Genomic DNA, 27365 nt, shown 5'->3' with positions numbered 1-27365 from the left:
TGAGAAATGGATGAAGTTTAATCTCTGGTTTGTGGATGCTGACAGCATCAGGACAAGTTTCCTTTCTGCTGCATAGAGTGAGATGGTGCGCAGTCTTGTTCAGCTGGAGAAAAACGTTTCCATCCAGGACTTGTTGAGTCTGGTTAAAGCTATGAGCTCTCTCGCCTTACACACACACACACACACACACACACACCTACACACACACACACACACATGCACACACACACACACACATACACACCTGCGATACAGAGGTCGTTAGAAAAGCAGCAAACAGATCGAATGTTACCAATAAGGTTGGTAAAGGTAAACAATTGCATAAAAATACAGATTTGTGATGGAAAAGTGCTCGAGCCACAGAAGACAAGTGACACATCAAACAGGATTCAGAACAAGAACATGGTGTGGTACAAAGTGCTCAGCAGCGTCTGACCTCGGGTGGACACGTCCGACTTTGGGTCGTATTAACGCGCACCACTGAAAGAGGAATGTGATGGCAGTATTAATTCACCACCTTCCCATCGCACCACCAGCAAGTCTCCAGTAACAAACAACATAGAAATCTATAGAACTCTGCGGGTTAACAAGGAGTGACCCCAACTCACATTTGAAATGGTGTATTTGTAAATGGCCGAGCCAAAAACAAGGCTCACTGACAGTCACAGCACATATTTATTTCTGTTGGTTAGGTATGCCCAAAGGAAAGCGTTCTTATTAATTAGACATCTTAGCTAACGAGGTCTGCCTGAACACAAATAGCCAAGTATAAGAGACCTGGACAGTTGAAAGATGGTAGTTTAAGTTGTCAAGCGACCCTAGAACTAGTTAGAACTGCAACATGTCAAGCTAACTTTAGTGGAATAGTTCAACATTTTGGAAAATATGCTCAGTTACTTTTCTATTGTGAATTAGATGTAAGAATCAATGTGAGTGTCATGTTGAGAGCAGAAGTGATTACCCACTCCAAACCCAGGCTAGTTCCAGCACACAACTGTCCCAAAAAAAACAAACTGCTGCTGAGCTGATTAGTTGATTCACTGAATGTTTAATAGAAAATTATTCTAAAATTGTATGTACATGTTTAATTGATCATAAATTGGCCACAAAACTGATCGCCATAGGAGGACAACAAATCTGAATGATAACATCTAAATAGAGGTTTCAAAATTACATTTCTTTTGTCCATTTTAGACAACAATGACACCCTACCGCTTAGCCGTTGCATCACCAATCAGTCTGACTAATTGTAATTTTGAGATATTCATTAATGACTTCAAATCTTCTCACAATAAAAGATACACTGTATGCAAATGGGTTCTGCTAAATCTACCAGGTTTACTCGTTCCCTTTCAGTCAATAAAGCACATACAATGACTATTTCAGCTGATAAACGGAACAGATTGTTTACAGTGAGAAGCTGTCTATCATATTTGCAAACAAGCTTCGTTCACAGGTTTATATTTGCCAGATGTGAAAATGCAAATAGGCTGCAGCAACGTCAATTGTAAAGAATGGATTTTTGAAAGCAAGAGAACAATCTAGCACAACATATGCAAACAGAGTCAGTGCAATTACAGCTCATGTCTGATTAGAGGATACAACTATATCTCTGTATTTATCTATTTAAAAGGTTCAGAACTGGAACCACTTTTACAAAAATTTCAATTGGTGAGCATCGGTGACACGCACACCTCATTCCCTTAACTTTATTTTAAACTGGATTATTGAAATCTACATTAAAAGCAAGATAACTGGTGCACAAGCGATCAGTACACAAGGACAACAGGCTTCTCCCGGCTGGATTTACTGGATATAAACCATAGACTGTATACAAAAGATGGACACAGCAAATGTGGCATCACCAACTGGTTTTTAAACAACTGTAATGAAGCCTGAAAGTTGGTTGTTGCCAATATAAGGACACTACTCATGGTGATATGGTAGCATCCTGTATCACTAAAACGTACCAAGCTTTATTGTCCATCTTCCTCTAAACAGAACCATAATTTACAATATGACCACCATTCTGTATCAAACAAGTCTTGAAACCAGCGATTTGAATCGTAAGCTCATTAGGAAAATGTTTACTGAGATAACAGATCATGCAGGAACGCATGCCTCACCTTTTAGATCCAACAGCTATGTCCAACTGTACGACACTGTCTATGATCAAAAATGTTTTCATGTCAACTCAGTGAAGAAGCAGAAGGGTTTTAATGTATGGATTCCTTATTCTTATCGATTTCCTCAACTCACTACATAAGATGGGGCAAAGTGAAACCAGAATCAGCAGGAGATGTGTGATTTTAATAGAACAAAACAGAAAATAAACAGATGCAAAGCATATAAAAAACATGGTGAATCCCTGCCTCAGTATGGACTGATGAGTTTTAGCTATTATTTCTTACAGTGGTAACATTTTGTCACTGGCAGGGAAGGTCTGATGAACCATAAGGGGAAAGAGTTTGTTGAGCCTGATCCAAACATACAGTCATAACTTAAAGTTAACATACTCTTGATGGCAGTTTGACTTTCCAGTGACTCCCTAATTTTCTATGATGGATTTAGTGAAACCTGTGCGTCTTTGTCACAACTGAACAATCTTGCATTTTATTCTGGAAATATGATCAAATCTGATGGGTCAAAAATATCCATACAGCAGCTTGAATTATCAGTTTTGTTGGTGTAGAAAATTGTGTTCATCAAATCGTCTCAGTGCTATGGCCTCTTAACTCCTCTTGAGTGATTATGATTGACCACAGGTGCTGACTCATCTCAGTCAATCTGATGCACTACAATGAGTAAGTCGTCATAGAAAATTAAGAGTTGCAGGAGTCATTGGAAACTCAAGACTGTCGTGATGTACATGATCTACTGCGCATTCTATCGTAACCGACTTTACATGTTGTGTGCAGAAACATATTTAATGTGACGGGGATAAACAGAGCTACATTGGACTAGAGTCAAACCGAAGCCTGATTTCCAGAACAGTACTGACAGATTTTTCTTACCCGCTGGCTGATGTTTGTATTTTTACATAAACATTTTTGATATCCTTTAAATTTGAATTGTAACTATGAGATGCATTGAGGAGGACATGTTATGAATAAAAGACCTGTCAGAGCTCTGTGGTGTTCAGCCTATGTAACTGAGATGTTTCCAGAAGACTTCTAATATCTTTGGTACTGCTATTTCATGTTACATATCATCCACCATGCCAACACCAGCTTATTCAGACTTATCTAAACTGAACTTATTTAAACCTGTTTTGAAGTCTCAGCACAAAGTTATGTAAAATGCTATTATTTCTAAGTTCAAGAACTCGCTGGCAATCACCACCATAACGTGCACTCTGTGTCACATCCTGATGTCTACTCTGCAGTTTCTATGATCTGGTAGAATGTTGGAACTAATAACATATGTGGCCAAAATTCCACCTTATTTCCTCCAGGATGCAGTGGCTGTCAGGTTTCAGTCAGTATCAGAGAGTTATCAGGGTCACCCCTCCAGTTAACACTAACCAGAGAGTATTAAACCAAGGGTAGCGCCGTCTTGTTTATCATACAAAGTGTCATGATGCAACTGCCTCGTTTTAAGGCAGTCGAACAGAAAGCTTCCAACAAGAAAACTCCCGTAACACACACGTTTCTGTCTCTCACTGAGTCCTCAGTGGTGTATATGGCTTTGTCGGGGGCAACAACAGTGATCACTCCCGTTAGTGACTTCCATGGATAATCACTGCAGTTTAAACTACACAGTACATTCATAAAGATAGCTAAAACACAACTGTTTTTCATTGAGAAAGAAAAACCATCTTAGATTTAAGCCTGTCATATTAAGTGATAATAGCTGACATCGATTGAAAACAGGTATCAGTCTCATAGACGAAAAGGAATTCGTGTCCTTCAGTACTTGTTTTAACCTTAAAATGGTTTATTAGAGGGCAGTGATGGTCTTTACTCAGCAGCACACTCCCACAACGCACCAGAGAATACGATTGTCAACTCAAAACATACCGGACACATATGGAGACAAACTGCAGTAATAAACCAACTAATTCACAAAATCAGTGAGATTTTGGCTTTGTGGAAACCTAACCTAACCCACTTCAGATGTCTTTCTTTTCTTCATCTAACTATATGCTGGAACCCTTTCTGTGGTGTCCCTCTTTCTTTCCTCCCATGCTGTAGGCCTCAAACAGTTTCAATGTAAACCTACATGTCAAACTTAACAAAAAGCTAATTTTAACCAAAACCTCTTCTGCACAGAAGGCCAAGAGACAGTTCAGCAGCGGACAACTAAAAAAAAGCCACGCTGGATGAACATACAAGTCGAAAAAAGTTCTGACTTTCAATTAAATTTTTTTTCAGCTTCTATATTTCTGAGTCCATTAAGAGACACAAAAATAAATAAATAGCATGGGCTGTGGCAGTAAGTGGAATATATTTATTCACTGTTCTCTTTGGGATTATCTTCAGTTCGACTGGCACTTAGGTTACCCACTTCCCTTTGGCCCTGCTGGTTTGAAATTCCAATCGAGGCCAAAGCTGAATCAACATCTTTGCTGACCTTCTCAGTCTCCTCCTGCACTTTCTCTCCATTAGCCTCCATACTCGTCCCATACATCGCCTTCTCCCCATTGAGGAGGTGACTGTGCTCCTCCATCTGGATCTCCTGGCCTTCCTCCACCTCCTCCAGCTTGCGCAAGATAATGGGAAGCTTTGCATCCGAATCAGTATTTTCAAGCAAAGCAATATCGCTTTCTTCATAACGCGGCAACAAAGCACCTTCCTCCTGCTTCTTCTGGAAGTGCAGACGTTTGGCCCGACCACTGGCTGATGCTTTCTCCAGGATCTGCTTCTCTGCCAGGCGGAGCTGAATAGCCAAACGGGAGTGAAGAGATAAATCAGGTTTTTCCAGCATGGAGTGGTCCTCCTGGAAGAGAGCGGGCAAGAGGTAAGAAAAAAGGGGAAAAAAATAACAAAAAATTTTGAGAAGAAGGAAAAACTCATTAATAAATTTAACTTCACACATTGTCAAATCTTCACTGTGTCCCAAAATACTTCTTCTGAGTTGGGGTTTGCAAAGTTTGCAGGAAAAACAATCCATCAGTCATGCCTGCCATGGTGGCTATTCTCAACAGCTATGAACACTTATGCGTTTACTTCCTTTGTTTGTGTACTGCACCCTTAAATTCTAGAGTCAGACACCACAGATGACAACTTTCAACATAACATAAATGCCAGCTGACTGACCTCTGAGCTTGTCTTGTAGGTCTTGAGCAGCAGAGCAGCTCGAGTCTCAAGGAAAGTCCACAACTTGATCTCATTCTCCCAGCTGACAGGAAACTCGCTGTTGCCCAGGGTGAAGATCTTATTGATGACACGATCTCCGAGAAGGTAGTCCTTTAATTCCTCTGAAATCAAGCTAAGTGTTAATATTTCTAAGACCATTAGGGAAACGTAATTAAAATAGAAGTTGACTCTAAAGAGCAATAGGTGTGTAAAACATGTGAACCTACAGGAAGGCAGCTAGTTTTAATTTCCAATTAACGACACCGGGAGGATACTGCTAGTTTGGGACATGGATGACCAAAACAAGTTGCAACAAGCAGATGTGATACTGGATATGGATGTGGTAAAAGCTCTGCCTAATCCCTTTTAATATGTGATCAGTGTTTCTCAATCCAATTCTTAACAAAGATCTGATAAGTCAGCTCATTTGGCTTCCAACACTGTCGCTTGAACCTAATTTTGGTAAAGAACACTGTTTATATTTCTGTCATCATGGATGAAGAAGTTGCGGACCGTCTTTGGTTCCTTCATCCTGTTGCCTTTGATCTGAGGACTTGAACATGGCTTGGTTATGTTGGAAGATGAAAGGGGAGAACTGCAGCGCCCCAGTTGTGTGTGCACACTATTCCATCATGTCACATCTGTTAAGAAATGTTGACACACATACACACATGCGTGCAAGAGATGATACCCACACACACATATCCAAAGGCAGTGGAGCTGTTTTAAAAATTAACATGCAGCAAAAATGTGAATAATATATCAAGCGGGCTCCTGAAGATGAGTCCTGTGACAGAGGAGGATGTGGCCTTGTGCGGCTGGGGATTTATGACACCGGTGCCTATCTGCATACATGCCGATGAATATTGCAAACCCCACAGTGGATTGCTCCTTCCACACATCTGGTGGCCTGCCTTGATCAATTAACTAGCTTGGGAATGGACAGGCATTGCTCTTTCCTTGCCTTGCTACTCTACCTTTCACATCCTCTCCGTCGCTTGCGGAGGAAGCAGTCGCTTGACGACGGTCTCCGAGGAGTGTGCTTTGCTTTAGAGCGATACCAGGTTTGTAGCTCGGAGATTCTAGGGGAACGTCCTGCTTGTATTTCACAGTTTGCGCGTGTATGTTGGTGTGTCTGTCTGTGTCTTACCCTCTGTCATGCAGAAGACTCTTAGGAAGGCGAGGAGTTGGGCTGATATCGGGGGTTCACTACAGTGCAGAGCAAAGATACAGGACCTAAAAATACAACAGCGTACGGGCCAACATGTTAACAATAGGTCAAAAAACAGATCAGATTAAATAAGTCTGTAACTAACACAGTGACATTTTGCCACAAAACTGCATATACACCTCAAAAGGATAGTTTAACATCTTGTGAAATACACTCACACACTGTTTTTCTGAGAGTAAAATAAAAAAGGTGGACACATCAACTTCATGTTAGTGTGTTCATGACACGACAGGGGAATGCATGTTTAGCTGAGCTTAGTATAAATACAAGATTGGTGATTCTTATCCTCAACAATTCCGTTTTGATCACAATAACAAACGTCAATTCTGTAATAAAGCATCAAAAAAAGATGGAATTTGACAACCAGGTGCAGCTTGTGAATGGTGTGCACACTGTGTTAGTGTGAATCACTTAGGTTCAGAGTTCAAATGCAATGTTTGGACACATTTTGCATTCTAAGTCCTAAAAATCAGCTTTGCAAGGTGAATACAGCACACATAGATTAGTGGAGCATCAAACTCAACAAATAACCTGCTGATAAACACATATTGTTTACAAAAGAGCTCTGGTGGGGTGAAAGAGTTTGAACAGGGTGGTAGGGGAGCTGGTGTGCTCGAGCTGCAGCTGGTAGCACAGGAGTGAATGGAGAGAGATGTGGGAATTTTTCAAAGCCACTCATTCTGAAGGAAGCAACAGAGTGAGGTCCCATCAAAGCCATTTTAAGGCAGTTAGTGATTATTTACATGGAACTTCCAAATATGTAATTTTGATCCTTAGGGATGAGCTTTAAAGGGTCTGCACAGTGACCAGAGGGGCATTCTAAGGATTCACATTAGGTTGGGTGGTTAATTACATAGTTTTTTTATGGTGCAATAAATTCAAAGGGCATATGTATTACTATGTTGGACATTATGAAACAATACATGTACAATTTTGAGATTTCACACATGAATAACATCAACGTAGAACATCAAATTCTTGACTTTTATATGTCTTTCCAAGCAACAATGTTAATGTTGCAGGTTATAGTATTCCTCTGGACTCTGAAAGTCAGCAGTGAGACAGAAAATATGGGATATATTAGAAGGTAAGTGACAATATTTTCCTGTTTCAACAAAGTGATCGATGTGGTGATCAGCAGCGCAGGGTCGCCATTATTACACCGCACAAATGCATTACAGCTGCCTCCCCACTCTTCCTATTAAATTATCCCTCTGACCAACGCACCAGCAGCAATAGATCATCCCGCCCAGGAAAGTTCACCCTTTGTACAAAATGTTGCAGTGTGTGTTTAGAAGCTGTTACTTCCGCTTACAACATCAGTAAAGAGTGATTTGCATGTGGTAAAAAGAGTCTGGCGATAGCAGCCGCTCAACATGTCAGCGAGGCCTAACACAGAATCTGTTGCTCTTTCCTTTGAAAATGATCTACGAGCATATCTGTCAGTTTAATAGAGCACCCCGGCAACAACGGGGATTGTTTCACTTAATTTCCACTGTTGAGATTTAGACTGTCATCAATAAGAGATTAAAGGCGTCTGATTAAAAATGCCGCGCAGAGAATGTTGCATAAAATTAAGGGGCTAATGATAAAATGATTAAGCTTCTTGGTGATGAAAGTGTTGGGGCGGATGGTAAATTGATACTTGGTGGGGTGGGAGGGGGAAAAAAAAAAAGAGACCTGCTGCAACATTTATGTTATGTGCTTCAATTATGCCAAAGGGGGGCCTAATTGGTTGAAATATCTACTGTTGGATGACAAAAGTACCGTACAGCTATATGAAAGATACATGGAGTTAATCGTAAGCCTGAAGCTCTCCTTAACCCACATTACGGCTTTCGTATGAACTTTTCGGGCCTAGCTGAAGAGAGCTATCTGTGTCGATAAAAACAAGGAAAGGAAAGAGGAGGAATGTTTGCGAGAGAGAGAGAGGGGTCAAACGTACGCTGGGATGCCAGCTCGTGCCAGCACTTCGGCTTTCATGGCGTAAAGGCGTTCGCTCTTACTGACGCCCAGCTTGATCTTAACTCGGTCGTGAGCATTATCTTGGAAGAAGAAGCCATTGTGGATGACAAACTCAGCATTGGATCTTGTGCCATAGAAGATGTAGATCTGCAGGAAGAATAAATCAGATTATCAACATCAACACCAAACCTTCCAACACCTGCTTTGATGGCATAATTAATCTGAGCATTTAACCTTTTAATTATAGATGGCTATAGTTTACTTTTTAGTCAGTCAAATTACATGTTGCTATTTTTAGAATACATTTCCTTACTCAAAAAGACATCAGTCGACAGGATAGCAGCACTACGCACGTTGAATAATATGGTTTTGTCATGGCAAGCTGCATCACTGAAGACATTTATCAGACTTAGCACAGCTCCTCTGCACACAGTTTTGTTCTAACCATTTTCCATCTGAGGCAGAACACCCCAACATCTAAGGCTGAGGTAGAAAATCAGCAAAAAATCTGTTTTTCAAGATTTCCAGAATTTGAAATATTATTGAATGTCGTAGACAGATGTTGGCAGTGCTCCATGTCTTTACATTTACCCCAACTAGCACCATATGAAGCCATGTTGCATTAAACTGTCACAAGGTTGTTTGCACTGTTAGCATGGATGTACTGTACAGACAGTCATCACCAGGTTTGATACAGGCATAAATGTCTACATTTTACACCTCATTTAGCTTCTGTAACTGTTCCTGCTGTACAGTGATCCAGTCAAGGAGCCACTTTCCCTCTCTGGTTTGACCACTGAGGGGGTGCGTGTGTACACAAAGAGAAGCAAGACAGATGATAAACACCAAAGTGTGAGACTTAATAGAGAGTGACTGTGTCTTCACCTGTTCGTTCTCCTTGTAGTCTTGCAGTGCCACACACTCACAGCGGTCATCTTCCAAGTTGTAGCCAGTGGTGATCTGCAGGTCGACAGTTGTTTTTTAACCAATTCAATCCTTACCAGTGCTTACTGAACAAAATCACTTCAGAAAGTACTAAGACCCCTTCAAATTTTGTACATTGTTTTATGTTGTAGATTGTAGTCAGTTGCATTTTATTGGCTTTTATTATCCTTGAGATGCATCTCGAACTTGATTGAATTTTACTCTTGGCAAACTCCTCTGGTCCCACAGCTCATACTGCATGCCAGGACAAAGACTGAGTCACAAAGTCAAAGGAATTCTCCTTAGACCTCTGTCATAAAACTGTGGCAAGTCATAGATCAGGACAAAGGTATAAAACCATTTCTAAAATTTTGAGTGTTCCCAGGAGCACAGTAGCCTCAACAGCTGTGAAATGGAGGAAGTTTGAAACTATCAGCACTCTTAGAGCGTTATCAGGCCAAACTGAGTAACCCTGAACAAGTAGGTCCTTGGTCGGTGAGGTGACCAGGGAGCCAGAAGTCACTCTAACCATGTTTAAGAAGTCCTCTGCAGAGATAGGAAAGACAGCCATCTCACCAGCACTCATGAGTTAGTCCTTTATGGGTTGGACAGAAGAAAGGGACTCAGTAGTAAAAAGGCACATGACAGCTTGTCTGGGGTTTGCCAGTATTTCAAGAAGTCAGAGCATGACAAAAAAGATTCTGAGACCAAAATTGAATTCTGTGGGCAGAACTCCAAGCACTATATTTGGCGAACACCAAACACTGCTCATCATTCGGAAAATATCATCCCTACAGTGAAGCATGGTGGTGGCAGCATCATACTGTGGTGATTCTTGTCAGCAGCAGGTACAGAAAATCTGATAAGAACTGAGGGCAGGACAAATGCTGCCAGATGCAGTAAGGTCTTTAAAGAAACCCTGCTCGTACATGGGAAAGGTGTCCCTTTTTAAATTACATCTACAACACAATAACACGTACAACAGGTGAGACAGTCTGATTACTTTCTGAGACAACAATAATAATTGATTCTTGTGTATTTGACTTTGTGTTAAATAATGGAAGAAGTCAAAATTATTATTATAATTTTTACTGTCAACTGTGTGTGTGTGCGTGTGTGTGTAATATAGACATTACCAGTCCATTTGTGTGGTTACACATGTCCCACAGGGGAATGAGGGCCAGAGTGACCCGGCTGCCGTCCTCTGTAGGGATCTGATTCTGGCGGGTCATCACAGAGGACACTGCCCACCTGTCACACACAATCAACCAATCACTGCTTGTTACTCCACTGACATGGACTGTTAAATCCTCAGCAACAGCAAGAACAAGAAGTTCAGTTTTAACACTGGTATTGTTGTTAGTGGCAAAACTGAACATTGTTAATACCAGTGTTCAATTTTGACACTGGTATTTCCATGTGGAGAGAGGACTTGCATCAGATGATGATGGGGAAAAGACAGAAAAAGACGAAGGCAGATGGAGGGTGAACAGAGCCAATGAGGAGAAGAGGAAAGAGACAGTAAAGCAGAGAGGAAAAGGTCTGAAGAAATCATTTATCATCACACCACTTTCTCTCCTCCTTCAACACAGTAATTTAGCTCTCAAAAGGCTTAAAATATGATTCTGATTTGTTATAAACAGGGCTTGCTTTTCATTCCATTGGTTTTGATAAGATTGAACCACGGACCAGAGTAACCCCTGATATATGGGGATATTTAGCCAGGCTGTATTACTAAGTTATCTGAATCTCTTTAGTTTGATAGTAAAAGTGAATATGAAGTTCCCTAGGTGCTTGTGTTACCGCAGTTCATACATGTGTAACTGTAGCAAGTCCAGTCGGGTCAAAAGTGAAGCAGGATATGGCTGCAAACAGTGTCTGAAATTCAGCCACTCAGCACTACGAGTTTAAGATACTCAACATTTTGCTCTATCGTGTGAATAAACTGAATTAATGATTGTCACGATGCATCAGTAACAGGTGTGGAGCAGAAATATTATGACCAGCTGCCTAATATGTTGTTGGTCCTGCACCCAGCACCAAAACAGATCTGACCTGCTGAGGCCTGAACTCTACTAGACCTCTTTGTGGTGCCGAGCACCAAGGAATTGGCAGCACATCTGTAAAGTAAGTTGGAGCTACCATGGATCACACCTGCTCCAGCACATCGACAAAACTCTGTATCCGGTTCACTGGCTGACTGGTTTGAGGAAGGTCTGAGCACTGCTGACTGGGAGCACCCAGTGGACCTTCAGTTACAGAGTTTATACCCAAAGTTACAACAATAACAGTGAAGCTAAACAAAAACATGAGCAAGACAAAAGTTTTTTTCTTTTTTCTTTTTCTGTCAGCCCACTACCTAATCTATATAGATCCCTGCTGCTCACCCACACTGATCACTCAGTGTTTGAACTGATCAGGGATCAGAGAAGTGCTACAACAGTTCAGTGCACCTTTGCTGTCTGCACTCATTGGCACAACTGTGGAGCCATGAGTGGCTTAGCTAACAATCTAACAATTAGGTAATAAATATTCAGTCTTTTCAGCTGAACTGGCGGCAGTGTGAAAAATATAATCAAAGAAATTCAACTTTAATTGTTTTTTTAATTTATGGCATTACTTTGGTAAGCTGCATATAAGACATTTCTGAGTTCTTGCTATTGTTAGCCAGAGTTGTGCTAAGTAAAATATGCAAGTTGAAATGTGACAAGGTCATAAAACGGTCAGAATCTGCTTGGAGTTCTGAGGGTTGATGTTGGACAATTCAATATTATGACGAACTAGATTTCAGTCGTTGTGATAAGAGAGCAGAGAATGTCGTCAGAGTGTTAATGTTTTTGCTCGATGCATGTTATCATGTCTTCAGTTGTCTATAGTTGTCGTCACCCTATTTTATATAGTTCTCCATGTGTCCTGTGTAATTGCTGTGGATGTCGCATGCAGTGATATTTAAAACCAGCACCTATGAACCAGGCAGTAAAATGTGGCTGAACAGAGCCTTTCATTTCCTCTTTGTCTCATGTGCCTGACTTGCACAAATGATGGAAGCTTACAACACACACAACGTGGCTAAGAATGTTACTTTCTTGGTTTGACTAATCTGGATGGACCAACCATCAGATTGCTACATCCTGACTGCTCTATCAGTTTGCTTTCAGGCAATGTCACCATCTTTCTTCATGTCAAGCGTGTGTAAGGAGAGAGGTTAAAACTGTGGAACCTGTAATAAAGCTAACTAGTTATTTTTATTTATTTTAAGTGAAAAGCACACACATAAACCACCCCCCAACCCCACCCCCAGACACAATGGCATACACACTCACACACACACTGACCTGTAGTCATCAAATGTGAAGCTGTCCTTCAGGGGCAGCTTGCTGGCAGCAGGATGAGTCTGGGGATGGAGAGAAGAAGGTGGACGAGAGGAAAAAGCAAGGGGAGAAGGAAAAAACACAAATCAGTACGAGGAATTTCATTATGCAGGTATGCTGGAGGGGGGCTGCCTGACAGGGATGCCTAACAAGAAGAACAGGGAGTAGGGGGCCACCACTGGGGCATGTGTGTGAGTGTGTGGTCTGTTAGTGCAGTGTGACACTCGACCCCTCACATACATCACTGTCAACTTAATTTGTTGTGGCCAGCAGCCGTCATAAATCTGCCTCATCAATTTGGGCCTGAATCAGTGTGTGTATGTGTGAGTGTGTGTCAGTGGACGCCGCTGGTTCCTCCATTTAAAGTCACAGCAGCCACCTACCAGAGTCATTTGCAAACTGTCCTGAGCTTAAGCAGAAGAGAAAGAGAGAAAGCGAGAGAATGAGAGTGGAGTTCAGTGGAATGCATAATGAAGAAAAAGAGGAGACAGAGGGAAGGAACATGGAAGCAGAGCGAGAGGGCAAAGAGTAAGACAGAGAAAAGCAAAAGTAAGAAAAACTAGACTCAGTGTTCAGTAATAAGGGAATCTGTGAGAAAGGCTGTAAGTCAAGTCAAGGCACCTTTATTTATCTAGCACATTTAAAAACAACACAAGTAGACCCAAGGTGCTTTACATTATAAGTCAACTAGAAGTGCATGAACGGAACTCTTATAGTGTGTTGGCTACAGATTCTTTACGTTGAGATTTGAAGTTCTGGGATGCACACTCACTTGATTTCTTACTAAAGGTTAGATGCAGCCTTTGACAATACATCAAGTGTAAAAATGATGTAATCACAACAGGTACAGAGGTTGATCTCCAGTTAAAAAGTAACTAATTAAAGTAACTCCACCTGACCACGTTAGTCGCCATGTTGTGCACCCGTCATGGTCTGCAGTACAGTTGTGATTCTATGTGGCTAGCTGCTCCTGCTATCGCTCTATGAATTTAAAAGTCCAGCGTGTAGGATTCAGTGGCATATCATAGGGAAGTTGCACACTGCAATCAAATGAATGCCCCTCATCTAAACCTAACCTTCCAAGTGTGTAGGGAAACCTTTGGTGGCACAAACATAAAAAAAAAGTCCTCACTACAGCTAGTGTTTAAATTTACTGAAGATAAACCATCTTTACCACATACGCAAAAACATTGTCTCAGTCCACTCCACAAGCTTTAAGTGACTCAGTTGTGACCAATAGTCATTTGACAAAAATTCAGTTACTTTTCTGCAGATTGTATTTGCACCAAGCAGAGAGGAGACAAGTATGGAAAACTTAGACCGATTGAGAGGAAAACAAAGCGTATTTAAAAATATAAATACATGCAGAAGACACTAAATAAGACAATGTGTCATTGTGTTTGTTTGTGGTCGTAATATTTGAATTAAAAATGTGCTTTTAAGTAACATTATCAGAAGATATGGCATTATTTTTCCAACAGTATTTTTGTTTGGCCTCACCTCTGTATTGCTGAACAAACAACCATCCGTTTCAACTTCTAGTTCCACACCATTGCTATTTGTTATGATGACGATAGCGATCAGTGAGAACTCAAAATACCGCCACCATCCGAAACTACACTTCCTAATCACACACAGTCATTTCTCATCACTTCAGACAACATTACACTGGCTTACATTCACTTCCTGACAACTATAACCTAACCCTAACTTGCCAAACCATAAGCTGGTCTCAAACCTAAACCTAACCTTAGCCTAATATTCAAACAAGCCTTACATTTAATTTTAAAACATTTAATGTCGACTTTATGTCCTTTCAGGAACAAAAAGCTTCCACAACGTGACCGTGTTAACAGTTTTGTCCCCACAACATAAGTAATACATGCAGACACACAACTCTGTGCTGCGCTTGACATGGACACTGAGCAACGAGGGTTCATGGAGGTGTGTGTCCCATCCTCTCATCTTTGATACATCTCCTTTCTTAACACACAACCGCACACACATACACACTCTTCCCTCCTCCTTGTTTTGTCCCCAGCTCCTACCTCCTCACCCTCCTCCTCAGATGACCGGGCTGGAAAATTAGCTTGTCACATTGGCTTTGAATTGAATTGACCTAAATGTACCTTCCTCAAAAACCCCTCACTCTCCCTCCTCGCCACCCCCCATCCCCCTGTTCTGTCTCTGCCTGGCGTGAGGAATGTATGTATGACCAGCCACACAGCCTGATATATGTTGATGTATACAGACAGACAAAATCACTACCGACAACCCCTCAAATATGCACCCCGGCATGGAAATACTTACGAAAACCCAGTATGCCTCTGAAGCTCAGAGATCAATAGGATCTATCTCATTTGTCTGACCCGTACACACAAAGAAATGTAAATAATGCAGTTTCGCGTCTTATTAGTGTGCCGAAACCATGTCTGTGGCTCCAGAATTGATGGTAACTTAGGCTAACTTCTGTCACTGTGACCTTAACACACCAATGTGAGATTTTTTTTTTCCCAATCTTGAGGAAACGAGCAAATAAACCAAAATAAATATACTAAACATGAATTCATACAAAGTGGCATCATGTACAAAAGGTCAGCATGTGTGGGGGAACAAAAAGCTGAAAGCTTTTCAAATAATGTGCACATTCAGGTGTAAGGAATTAAATTATTTACAACTCCTAGGGTCAATTTTAGTAAAAAAAAAAAAAAAAAAGAAAAAAATCAGTAACACTTTAAATCCCTATTCAGCATTTATAAGCATTCAATTAATACGTACTGAACAGCTACTGCATGTGAACGCAGCTGTGAATGACGGTGCTTCTAAAAATATATTTGGCATTACTGTACTTTAATTTCTTGTCATTAATTGGCTGGCCTCTTCTTTTATAGTGAGACATCTGCAAACAGTCAATATCAACCAATTTATCAACTTGACTGATTCATGAGTGATATGGCAGAAAAACTTGGTCACTTTGTTTAACTTGACAAGCACGGTCCTCTGCCTTCACCTGTAGGGATGAATCAGTGTCAACACACACAGTAGCTATTCAGCTCCAGAGGTGAAATATGATGTGACCATACTATTTTACCCCGAGGTAGGGCTCTGTGTGTGTCCATGTGTGTGTGTGTGTGAGACATAAGAAAATCTCCTCTACTGATAGACAAAGTCAAGCTCAGAGCAGGAGTATATCATTAAATACAGCATTCTGCCATCCAGACCCCAAAGTTCTACATTGTTGCTGGTGACTGTAAGGAACAGAAATCCTGATGGATACTGTCAGAACATAAGAGCTACAACATTTATTATAATTTTTGTACAGCCAAACAGCAAAACACAATCTCCATGTAGCCACATGTTCAATTGGGTTTATACACAATTCAGTGTAGATTTACATTGATTTTTCAATAAAAACGCTTGAGAGCCGCACTTACAAAGAAGACTTAGTGCACATGACCATTTTCAGATATCAGGATAAACCATTATTCAACTTACATGAACAAAAACACAACTTCTTGGCATTTTCTATACTGTCATACAAATGTATATTTTCCAAGTCCAGTACAGTCTGAACACAGTATGGAGAACAGGCACAATAACTAACACGACCACGTCATGTTTACCATGCCTGTGCAGAGCCTGAGAAGACAGCATGGAGGCTTTACTATGGACTTCATTGTAACCGTATGAGGCCACACTTGAGAGGCCTTATCTATCAAAGCATGTACCCAACACATGAGCACAGGAACTGTCCGTGTCAACAGGATAAACTGATAAAATGACAAATCTCACCATCCATCTGCTCATGCAAGCACAGGCTCATCTACAATCAGAAACACTACCAGAATGCCAAAAATGGTCAACATTTCCCCCTAACAGCCCTGTGGCCTTACTGTTGAGTTACCTGTTGTGGACTGAAACAGCAAAATAGACTATATAAAAGATTAACTAAACCACCGTTAGATCACCCACTGGTTTATAGACTGCTATCCAGAAGCCTTGACTTGGTGCTTGAAATTTTACTGTCGCCACCCTAGTCCTTTAAAACCAGACGTAATGAGCGAGGGGTGGATCTGAATTCAAGGTTGCTTTGCATCGTCATATGGTTGCAGCTTGTCAATCAAAAGGTAGCCCTGCCCTAAAATATTCTCTGCTTATCTTTTTTTTTTATTTTTTTTTTACATGGAACCCTTTTTTTCTGCAACCAGAGGAGATGTAGTCCATCTGTTCTATACAGTCTGTGGTAGCAAACTACAAAAACACAATAGACAACATATAATATAGCATTTATAAAGATCATGGAGCCCCCTGGGAGCAGACATGTGGGACGGTCTCACAGAATGCAATGAGGAAATAGACTTAAAGATGCAAGTCTCCTTAAACACGTGCTTCTACATTGTTCCTGGTATTATTGGCTGCCAAATAGATGGTCATTTTTAACTGAAGCGGTTTGAACTCAAATGAAGCGTTGTGCTCGAACCATTATAATCTGCCTATGATCTGCCAGTGAAACCAAAAGTGATGGATCTGTGACTACAGCTGCTATAGGGCCGGGATACTCCTTCTGTCTCACTTATACTGAGCGGTTTAGAAAACAACACTCCCCCCTAGTGAAGAAATAATGCATTTCAAACAAGGAGTAAGCATTTACCTTTGGTTGGCCCTGGTGAAAAAAAAATAAAAATAAAAAATTTACATCAAACACATTGATTGGGAAATTTGATTACCTTATATCATATTTTAACGCACGGAGATATTACACTAAGTTTGCACCTGAAAGAAACTATTCTGTCAAATATAGACATGCCTGTCATTTTAATATGCAAACACTGGTTTTCCCTGTGGCTGCAAGGTGGATCAGTGATTAGCACCGTTGCCTCGCAGTCACCGGTTCGCGTCCCGATGAGGACACCGGGATCTTTGTGCACGGAGTTTGCATGTTCTCCCCGTGCAGCGTGGGTTCTCTCCGGGTTCTCCGGCTTCTTCCCACAGTCCAAAAACATGTTGAGGTTAATTGATGATTTTAAATTGTGAATGTGAGTGTGCTTGGTTGTCTGTCTCTAAGTGTAGCCCTGTGATAGACTGGTGACCTGTCCATGGTGTCCCCTGCCTTCACCCTAAGTCGGCTGGGATAGGCTCCAGCCCCCCCGCGACCCTAATGAGGATTAAGCGGTGTATAGATGATGGATGGATGGTTTTCCCTGCCTATGCACAGTCTAATTAAAACAAACACCTAACCCCTGAAGGAAAGAAAGGTTTCTGTGAGAAACTCTTCTTTTGTTGCGTCTTTGATAAAATAGGAAGAGACTGACTTCAGAGAAAAGGACTGTGCAGAGTTCTGATCAAAGCATCGCTGGCATTTTACCATGCTTTAGATTAAAAATGGAAATTAGCATATCTTGAGATTACCATCCTACTGTCTGTTGTCTAGGCCTGTTAACCAATATTTCATCATTTAATCACTGTCTCTATATCTTAGTCATTTGTTGGCAGATTACATTGGTCAGAAAGCCCTTGTGTGATCATTTTCAAAGTTCACAAACTGATTCTTTTTTCAAAGTGTAAAAGAGCACTGCTGAGTTTGATATGGAAATCATTTTGTCATTCATCAAATTAGAAGTTTATATGCCTATCAAAATCCAAAGGAGGAGAAATATCAGTGACAGTAATCCGATAGCTCAGTCCATCTGTGGTTCAGCTCCGTCTGCAACTCCAGTTCTGATTTGAGACGTTCTGTATTTTTCCTCTCGCCCAATGCCTCCCCCTTCTGGTCTATGTGGAGTATTTCAGGCACATGATTGGATTGTTCTATCCTCAGATGGCAGTTTATTAGCTACACCTAGCTGCTACCCAGTGCTAAAGCCAGTACACTCCAGTAAAACAGCCTTGTAATAAATCCTCTGTCACCAAGGTTCTCATGTCCAGTTTTTGTTGCAGCTGTCTTAGAGAAGTGTTGACTCGACTTTGCTGCAATACTGTTGACTGCAGTTGTTGTGCTGTTAAACTGCCCTTCTATGTACAAACAGGTGCTTCTGTTGCTTTTTTACGAGAGTACTTCAAAAAGTTCTGAGCCTCACCCAGAAACAAGGGGCATAAGTCCCTTCAGGACTATAACTGTATACTATAAATCCTTGTATCACTGTCCACAAAAACTGTAATGATTGAAGCAGTCATAGCAAAAAGGAGTGGAAAGCTTTGAGCTGGCATGCTGTTGCTCCAGAACAATGGGCCGTCCACACAGCACAGATGGCAGTTAGCACAGGTGAGTTTCAGGTTGGGTGAATTAGGTGTGTGGGGTAAGAGTTCAAAGCCACATTTGGCTGCTTCTGCCATCTGCCGTGTGGACCAAAGCATTGTTCTGGAGGCTCAGCAGCCAGCTCAAAGCTTTCCTTTCCTTTTTGCTTTGATTGCTTCAAAGATTTCTGTTTTTTTTGGACGTTGACATAAGGATTTGTAGTGTATAGCTATGCCCCAAAATGGGAGTTAGGCCCCTTGTTTCCAGGTAAGGCCGGGAACTTTATGAAGTGCCCTCGTATACTGATACCTATGGAATGGGCAAATGTTGGCAATACCTTTGTATTATAATGTAATAAGCACAGTAAGGACATTTTAAGGTATTATTACTCATTTCTATAAATAATGATACTTTCAAAAAATTGTCATAGTGCTCACCTAATCTGCACTACCTTTAAATACAGAATCTGAAATGGCTTCTCATTTGAATACTATTTCTCTCTGCCCTATGCTTCTGTGGATTACTGATTCAAGTTAAATGCAGAAGACGTCTGGGCTACAATTAAGGTCATGTCCAATAGAAACCTCTGACATTCACTAATGCACTTGGACAATTTTAGTGTCCCCTTAATTCTTGTTTTACTTTTAACATGTATCATTATAAAGAGATGCATATGTCTGTAATGTAGATATTCCTAAGAATATCTATGGCAGCACATATTTCATATGTTTCTCATTAGTATTTTGTTAAATATGTGCAGGAAGAAGTGCTTTGTCGTTGAAGAAGAAATTAGTCTGTGGAGAATGGCGCAGGTCTCACCTTGACCCAGAGGTGGCAGACTTGAGTCAGTTTCAACATTTTGCAACTTTGCCTGTTCTTTTCCATCTTTTCTTTAATTTATTTTTCTTTTATTATTATTATTATGCAGCATTCTAGTGTGTTCCTTGTAACCAACCCCATAAGCCTTCTTGATGTACCCTCTAACATCATACCTAACAGGCTGGTGCAAAGACTGAAAGATCTGCTTGTATACACAAAATAAACAGTCCTATACAATACAGCTGCCAGTCTACATCTCACTGTTAACAGAGTCCAGTCTGTAGTGCCATCACACACAGACACAGACAGACACACACAACCTGACAGCTGCACAGAATTCCAGTAAATACTGGGTAAAGATTTTGGTTTCATTTTTCTCTCTGAATGCACGTTCGCTTCCCGTTGCTTACTTCTTTGATGAGTTTGTTAAAAGACATTGAATCACTGGTATAACTGAATTTATTTCCATTCTTGACAGCAACGCTAGGCTGGTCATGGAGGAAGGTCAGCTGATTTGAGTTTACCTATGCAGATAGACTTACATACAGCTGGTTTAGGGTATACAGCATTTCTGGACCATCTGATGTGATGTCACAATGTCCTTAAAAAATAAAGTTGTCACCAACTATATAAAAAAACCAAGGCTCAAATCAAGCAGGGCCCAAACCAAAAGGTTTTTGACATCTAGTTCTACATTGATATACCATTATATGCCAAAAAAGACAAAACATTTTTTACTTTTCCATAAACTATTACTTAAAAACAGAAGACTGGTTTGCTACAGTTTTTTTCAAAGGAGGCCAAACAAGTTCTGTCTTGGAGGATAATTCTGGTTTATGTCAGCAATCCATACTTCACATTAATGTGTGGAAGACTTCAGCTTTATTGCTTGGTTCCAAAACACTTTCATATCAGTCACGTCAAAGCTGTCCACCGTAGTGCTTTGGTACATACAGACACATGCACCCAAAGCTAAAATTTCCTTTGCCAGGACAGAGGCCACAGTAGGAAATTCCAAGGTAACTTAATCATTTTTTTCTAAATTTGTATTTTGAGCATTCAATAAGCATGTAGCTATGTGTATTTTTAAAATGTCTGTATAAAACCATTTAAACTACACAACTAAAAGCTATATCAAAGGTAAGAAAAACAGGAAAGTTGATAAAAGTTTGTTATAAGGGAACTGTCAAAGACATCTGTCTAATTAGCATCCAGTTATGTTTATAACAGAGGTAACAGCCTGTTAGCAGCTTGTGTATGTACAGTAAGTGTGTGCCTGTGTGATCTGTGGTGTGGTGTATCCGCTTACCTGTACTAGTTTGTAGAAGTAGGCATATTGGCGTGCGGTGTTCTTATACTGGCTTAGGACATCCTGCACTGCCTGTGTGCCCAGCAGCAGCTGCACATCATCCTGCTGGTAGTAGAGCGGTGTGTCATATTCTTGAGGAAGACTGTGGATGTATGGCAGCCAGAATGAAGCTGGGTTGGCCCGCTCACACAGCAGGTGGAGGGCCAGCGTCACATTGCCCATGGCCTGCAGGATCCGGTCTTGGCCGTACAGAGGACCTAAGAAATGGAGGTAAGCAGGGCTGAGTGATATGGCCAGAAATATTCTACAATTCTACAATTTGGCAGACGCTTTTATCCAAAGCGATGTACATCTGAGAGCACATACAACACAAGCAAGGATCTAGTCATGAGAAAACAACCTAGATAAGTGCCATAGAACAAATTAAAAAATATTATCACTGCTGTTTTTTTTAAATAGTTACAGTGCTATCAAATGAACATCACACATTTATGTGCCACAAGAGAATACGTTATTATTATTGTTGGTAATCAAGAAAACCAAAAACCACTATTTGGAACCAGTATACACTAAATGTTTTATACTAATAACATGTGATAGCAGCAGACCTGTCATTCCTAACTCAGCTTCTTCAGTGATAAGGATTACGCTAACTGAACATCCTGATCCAGATTGATGTTTATAATGTGAACTTCTTACCCAGCACAGAGTTCTGAGCTGATTCCACTGTCATTAGCATCTTCCTTGGGATCCACAGGAACAATTCCTCTGCCTGCATACACACATAAAGGCACAGTATAAGTAATATTTAGCACAACAACTAAAATGAGGGCAAGCCAAACTAGCAACTGCATTACAAACTGAGCTAAGTTAGCTAATTAAGTGATTTAAGTAGCAGAGAAACTTCTTACATTCTTATAAATCAAAAATCAAGTGACCACCTTGATCTCCCTGGTGGCCCGCAGGCCGTAGCCCTCTGTTCCAAAGTCAGCCACAGTGAAGCTGTCACAGGACGCCCCATTTTCCTGCGCCCAGGACATCAGATCTGGGAAGTAGTCCTCCCGGTTGCCATCGAACACTATGGACATACCTGAACCAACACACACATACACATGCAGCAAAAATGGGGAAAAAAAATGGTGCTGTTGTCACCAAGAAACTAATCTTTTTCTAAAATGATGTCGATATCTACTGTTGCTGACAACTTTGTATTTCTTCAGCACAGTACAATAGATAAAAATATTATTCATGTGAAAAAGCAAAAATATTGTTTTTACTCACCCTTTTGTTTCTTGCGGATCTTCTCCACCAGGCCTCTGATTTGGATGTACTCCTCCCACTCTTTACCCGCAGGGGGTGCTGCACTGCTGCATTCTGGAAAAGCAATTCACAACAGACACCTCAAATGTTGGTGAACCACACAGTCAAACACACCATAACACCATAAAGAGCAGTCGGTACTGAAGGGTTCAGTGCAGAAACCTGCTTCTACTTCCTCACCAGTTGTTAAAAAGTCCAGTCACCGTATTTCAGATATCAGCGAGCTCTTCATGACAACTAATGCACAACACTAGGGCATGACAGAAAGGTGTGAGGAATCTGGGTTACCTTCTACCAGGATCTTTACCCTTCATCTAAGTCACTTCTGCTCACTGAGGACATGAAGCAGACTGCACAGACTGTATCTGGACAGGTATACTAGGTTCAATTTAAGACTTCTTTTACTACAACATAAAATGCTATGTTTATAACCCAAGAGTTAATTATTATCATATCAAATGTATTTTAGTGCATCCCTGTATTAATTTCAAACAATATAATTAAATGTGCCTTGTGGAACTGTCTTGTTAACAGCTAAAAGTTACGTTTGCTTTCAGTGTTACTCAGTAAAAATTGTATCAAGGTGAATTTGACTGATCGCATCCTTTGGTTTTGTTGTTGTTGTTTTCAATTTTTCAACACATATTGCAACTATAGCATTGTTGTGAATCGTCTTGGCCTCAACAAATTGTGCAGTGAAAATCTGATTACATGACAGCTCCAGTGTACATTCATATTTACAAGCTAAAGTCTTTGTCTTCTCAGTCTTAGCTGGCACAGTGCCACATATCTTGTAGTGGAGTTATTGAAGTGAAGCCACTGGCAGAACTATGGAACGAATCACTAGTGTGGACACAAGAGCAGCGTTCGTGTTTAACTCAGGCATGTTACTTTTCACTAAAAGTCCACATAAAGAAACTGAACATTCACTTCCACAGAAAAGCCCCCTTTTAGTTTAAAGGTCCATAACATTTCCTGACAGGCCATATTATATTACACACAATGTTATCAGTTAAATTTCAGATTCCTTCTTTTGAGGGAAATGAAATCAGTGCTTGTTGAGACGTTTCAAGCACTGCAGATGTCCTGGTTTCATCGTATTCTTTTAATTTGATAGTAACAACTGGGTTACATTTGTCATCTTTAGCACACAGCAGTAGCATGTAAGTTGTGACTTTGTGTTAACTGGATCAGCTTTAAGAAGAAATACAACCCTATGAGCTCCTGCTAAGCTGACAAGTTGGACATAAAGCTTAATACATCTTACTGGCATATACGACTGTACAATGATGTGTCCAGAACTCCTTCCAAAATTAATTGCTATTTAGGTTGCTTGGTAAAATAAAGTAATTTTACAAGGAGAAATGGCTCAATATTCCATGTACAATATGCTCCAAACCTTCTAGATGCCAAGAAGCCTTTACTATAAATGTGGTCTATGCTTTCATTCATTTAAGTGACCATAGGACAGCTCTGTGGCACTGAAATGTGGAATCTGAAGTGTGTAAAGGAGATTTGTACAGGTTTTGTGCATGTAAAGATAAAAGTGGACTGGGTGTGCAAGCTGAATGTGGACGTACTCTGCAGCAGTTCAGAGATGAGGTTCATCATCTCCTTGGGGGAAACCACAGCACTGGCTCCTGAGCCCGACTTCTGAGTTTTCACCCGACTCTTCTTTCCCATGGTGCTGGATGGACAACTGGGCTGAGAGAAAACATCATTTTTACTGTGAGTATTTCATACTAGGACTTCTTGCTACCAATCCACCCTGCTTACAGTGTGAAGCTCTCCGACAACCGGGTCATGTCGAAAAGTAGCCGTGTTTATTTCAGACTTGCTGTAAAGATAAAGTTTCTAAATATATATGTGTATATAAAAAGAAATGCAAGAAAGCCCTTCAGCAGCTGATAAAAATATATATTTTTTAAAAATCAATAAAGGCAGAAACCTCAAGAAGAACAACGGAGGAGGCTTCCTTCCTCAGGAGAGATGGACCTGAAATAGTTGGTGTTTGTACAGAATTTACAATAAGCTTTTTGGAAACAAGGGCATTACAAAAACCAAATCTCACGTAGCTCTAGTGGTATTTAGCTGGGTCAGATGTTTTCATAGTGAATGTTATATGTCTCACTGAGATTTCTGCTTCCTCTGCAATATAATGAAGATGAAATACATGTAATGGTGCACAAAGCACTGGATTAAAAATGACATTTAAAAAACTAAACTAACCTTGTCTTTCCAGAAAAAAAAAAGCATTCTCATTACCCTGGATACTCTGCAGACCTCACTGTTAACTGTCAGCAACTAACTATTTTCAGGGCTCTGGGCACCAAACATCCGAGACGCATGAACTGCTCAGTCTGGCCAAGACAGACCTCGCCAACACATGGTTTGGTTCTCTGACAACTGTGCACTAAACTAACAGTGCACAGCTTTGTGTAATAACAGGTTTCCTATATTTTGAAACAGTTCAGTTAACAGCTAGTGTGGATGAATTGTCCTGATTACTTGTGGCAAATCATACAAATGTTGCAGAACCACAAGCATCACAGGAAAACGTTACAACACACATCTCTAGTGTCAATCTGATATTTCATTAGGAAGAGTAAGTTCCAGTGTTAGTCCCACAGCTTTCACACCGGCAAAATGACACCTTTAAATAGACCAAGTGTCAATGCTCAGTTTATGTGCACCAATTTAATTTCCTACAGGTCTTAGCACAACTACCATGAATTCCTGCTCTCTCTGAGCGGTTACTCATCCCACTTGCCTTCTCTGTCTTACACAGACACCATTTCACAAGTCAGACAGCTTACCAAGGTAAAGGAAGTGGCTGAGGCCATTTCTACCAATCCGTGTCTTTTCTGTTTCAGAGAAAGGCCAATCCGCCTCACATTACCAAAGCCCCACTGTGTCTGTATCTCACCCTGCCTCTCCCAAACAGCCACACAACACACAGCTGCTCTGTGACATGTAGTAGCAGCTGTCACTGTGATCTAAGGCCAGTCACTTACATGAGGAACAGAGCTCCAGGCAGCCCCTGTTTGGCTTTCTCCAAAGGCTGCTTAACATCTTTGTTTTTAGGCACACAAACACGAGATTGAGGAAAATCTACTACACTAACCTAAAACTCTGTTTGGAACACCTGTGCAATCTGATACGACAACTCTGCCAATATCTCATCTTTTTTAAGCTGAGGTCATGCATGTTAACGAGATGGACAAAACATTAAGAACACTGTTGAACATGAGTAAAGACAAGCACAGATCAATCTGCTTGAACCTAGAAAATTGTCCGGTAAGTATAAACATTTTTTTTCAAAGGTCCGATAGCCCTTTTCAGTGAATTACTGAATGTCACTGGTCCCCCAAAGTGTGTCTTTTAATTTTTTTAGCTCAAAATACACCCAAGATGGTAATCATATTACATGGTAATATCTGAGCCTTCTCAGCAGAGTGGGAGTCTTTAACTTAAGGTTGTGGTGAATCTGTCAGACAATGGCACAGTTATAAAAATGCGTATTTTAGCAGTGCAGAGCAGCAGCTTAGGAATGGCCCTGAAGTAACTGTTGGTTAACACATAGTCCAGTGGGCTGTGTTTCAGTGTGTATTCCATGCTCATACAACAAGAACAAATAGAAATAGAAATCTATACATCTATATCTATATATTATCTGTCTCTAAGCCTTGTAATATGTTATAAATACTAATCATATTGAGGATTAATAGCTTGATCTTCTTTATTTTCTGTTACAGCATGTTGGTGGATGTGAGTTCCTAGCTTTGAAATTGTTGACCCTCCCTGTGCTTATAAAATGAGGGCAATTTCCTACATTGCAATAAAGATTTTCTTCTTTTGGTAGGGACACTGATGTAAAAACCAGTAACCCACTGGGGTGCGCAGCTCCCTAGATGCTAGGAGTGCAAGAAAACTTTTGTGTTCACTCTTGAGCCATCAGGAGGGCATCTGACATGTGGCTTAGACATGTCTGTGTTAGCAGAAGCAGTTCTGGCAGGTAAATGAAGGTGGGAGACTGGAGCAGTGGCTCTTTGTGAACTGCTCACCTGGAATCAGTGACAGGGCAGGATGACGCAAATGTTTAGCTGGATGACTACTGGTTATCCAGTTTTTACAAAAAATCTAGATAAAATTCTTAGTGGCCTGAGTCACAGTGAGTACAAAATAAGTAACAGGTGCAAGAAAGATCAATACACTACAGATTACTTTCTCTTTTTTGTAACGTGGGGGATACTTGACTTGTTCCAGGCTAACGGCACTATTAGCAGCGTGGCGTGTCACACATGTCCCTCCACTGCTATTCCAGCTCCGTTCTGGAAAGTCTTATACAGAAAGCTACAAGTCCGCAAACCGAACAAAGGACACTTTCTTTATTGTTACTATAAATAGTAAAGTAACCGCGGGGGTTAATTTTAAACATGGCATAAGTAAGGTATTAGCAACGTTTCTCCTCCAACCAAATAACGGTGCAAACAGACACCCCACTACTAGTTATAGACCCTCGGGTTATTTTCGCCTTCCCCATTAGGCCAACAGCTAGCTTACGGTCATAAAGGAATCACGCCCATCCGGGCCGAGACGTAACTGAAGAGGGGCAGGGAAACGCCACAGCTCATTCATCTACAGTTAGCAAGCTAGCTGCTAGCTGCTAAGCTGTCAAGTGATGAAGGATCAGCCTGAGTTTTAGAATGGGCTAATCTGCAGGATTGGCAGGCTAACTAGCATTGCTTGCTAAAATACAACAAGCTCCGCACCCCATACGCGCATGTACACGGACCAATAGTAAACACTAAGTCAGAGGTTTGGTAAACCAAAGCATTCGCATTTTCTCGGATTCAGTCCTACCTTTTGAAGTGACAGCAGCAGTTCCTCTGTT

At 40.8% G+C, this 27365-nt stretch overlaps 1 protein-coding gene across 3 annotated transcripts; it reads right to left on the bottom strand.

Annotated features, from left to right (window-relative positions):
* On the bottom strand, nucleotides 1-27365 carry setd3 (SET domain containing 3, actin histidine methyltransferase). 3 transcript variants are annotated; one of them, XM_008293686.1, is made up of 13 exons: nucleotides 27335-27365; nucleotides 24052-24175; nucleotides 22433-22525; nucleotides 22093-22241; nucleotides 21851-21923; nucleotides 21152-21408; nucleotides 12753-12811; nucleotides 10554-10668; nucleotides 9379-9453; nucleotides 8474-8640; nucleotides 6448-6533; nucleotides 5259-5419; nucleotides 1-4938 (listed from the first exon to the last, which is right to left on the bottom strand). In XM_008293686.1, the coding sequence occupies exons 2-13, from the start codon at nucleotides 24152-24154 to the stop codon at nucleotides 4450-4452; spliced, it is 1827 nt and encodes a 608-aa protein (XP_008291908.1). In that variant the 5' UTR covers nucleotides 24155-24175; nucleotides 27335-27365; the 3' UTR covers nucleotides 1-4449. The 3 variants fall into 3 exon arrangements, with proteins under 3 accessions (XP_008291908.1, XP_008291910.1, XP_008291909.1); XM_008293688.1 differs by lacking the exon at nucleotides 27335-27365 and adding an exon at nucleotides 26536-27213; XM_008293687.1 differs by lacking the exon at nucleotides 27335-27365 and adding an exon at nucleotides 24420-24485.

The sequence above is a fragment of the Stegastes partitus genome, unplaced genomic scaffold (genome assembly GCF_000690725.1).
Source record: "Stegastes partitus isolate 25-593 unplaced genomic scaffold, Stegastes_partitus-1.0.2 Scaffold903, whole genome shotgun sequence".
NCBI classification, from domain to species: domain Eukaryota; kingdom Metazoa; phylum Chordata; class Actinopteri; family Pomacentridae; genus Stegastes; species Stegastes partitus.
The sequence above is the reverse complement of the archived record's forward strand: the minus strand, read 5'-3'. Positions and strand labels throughout refer to the sequence as shown.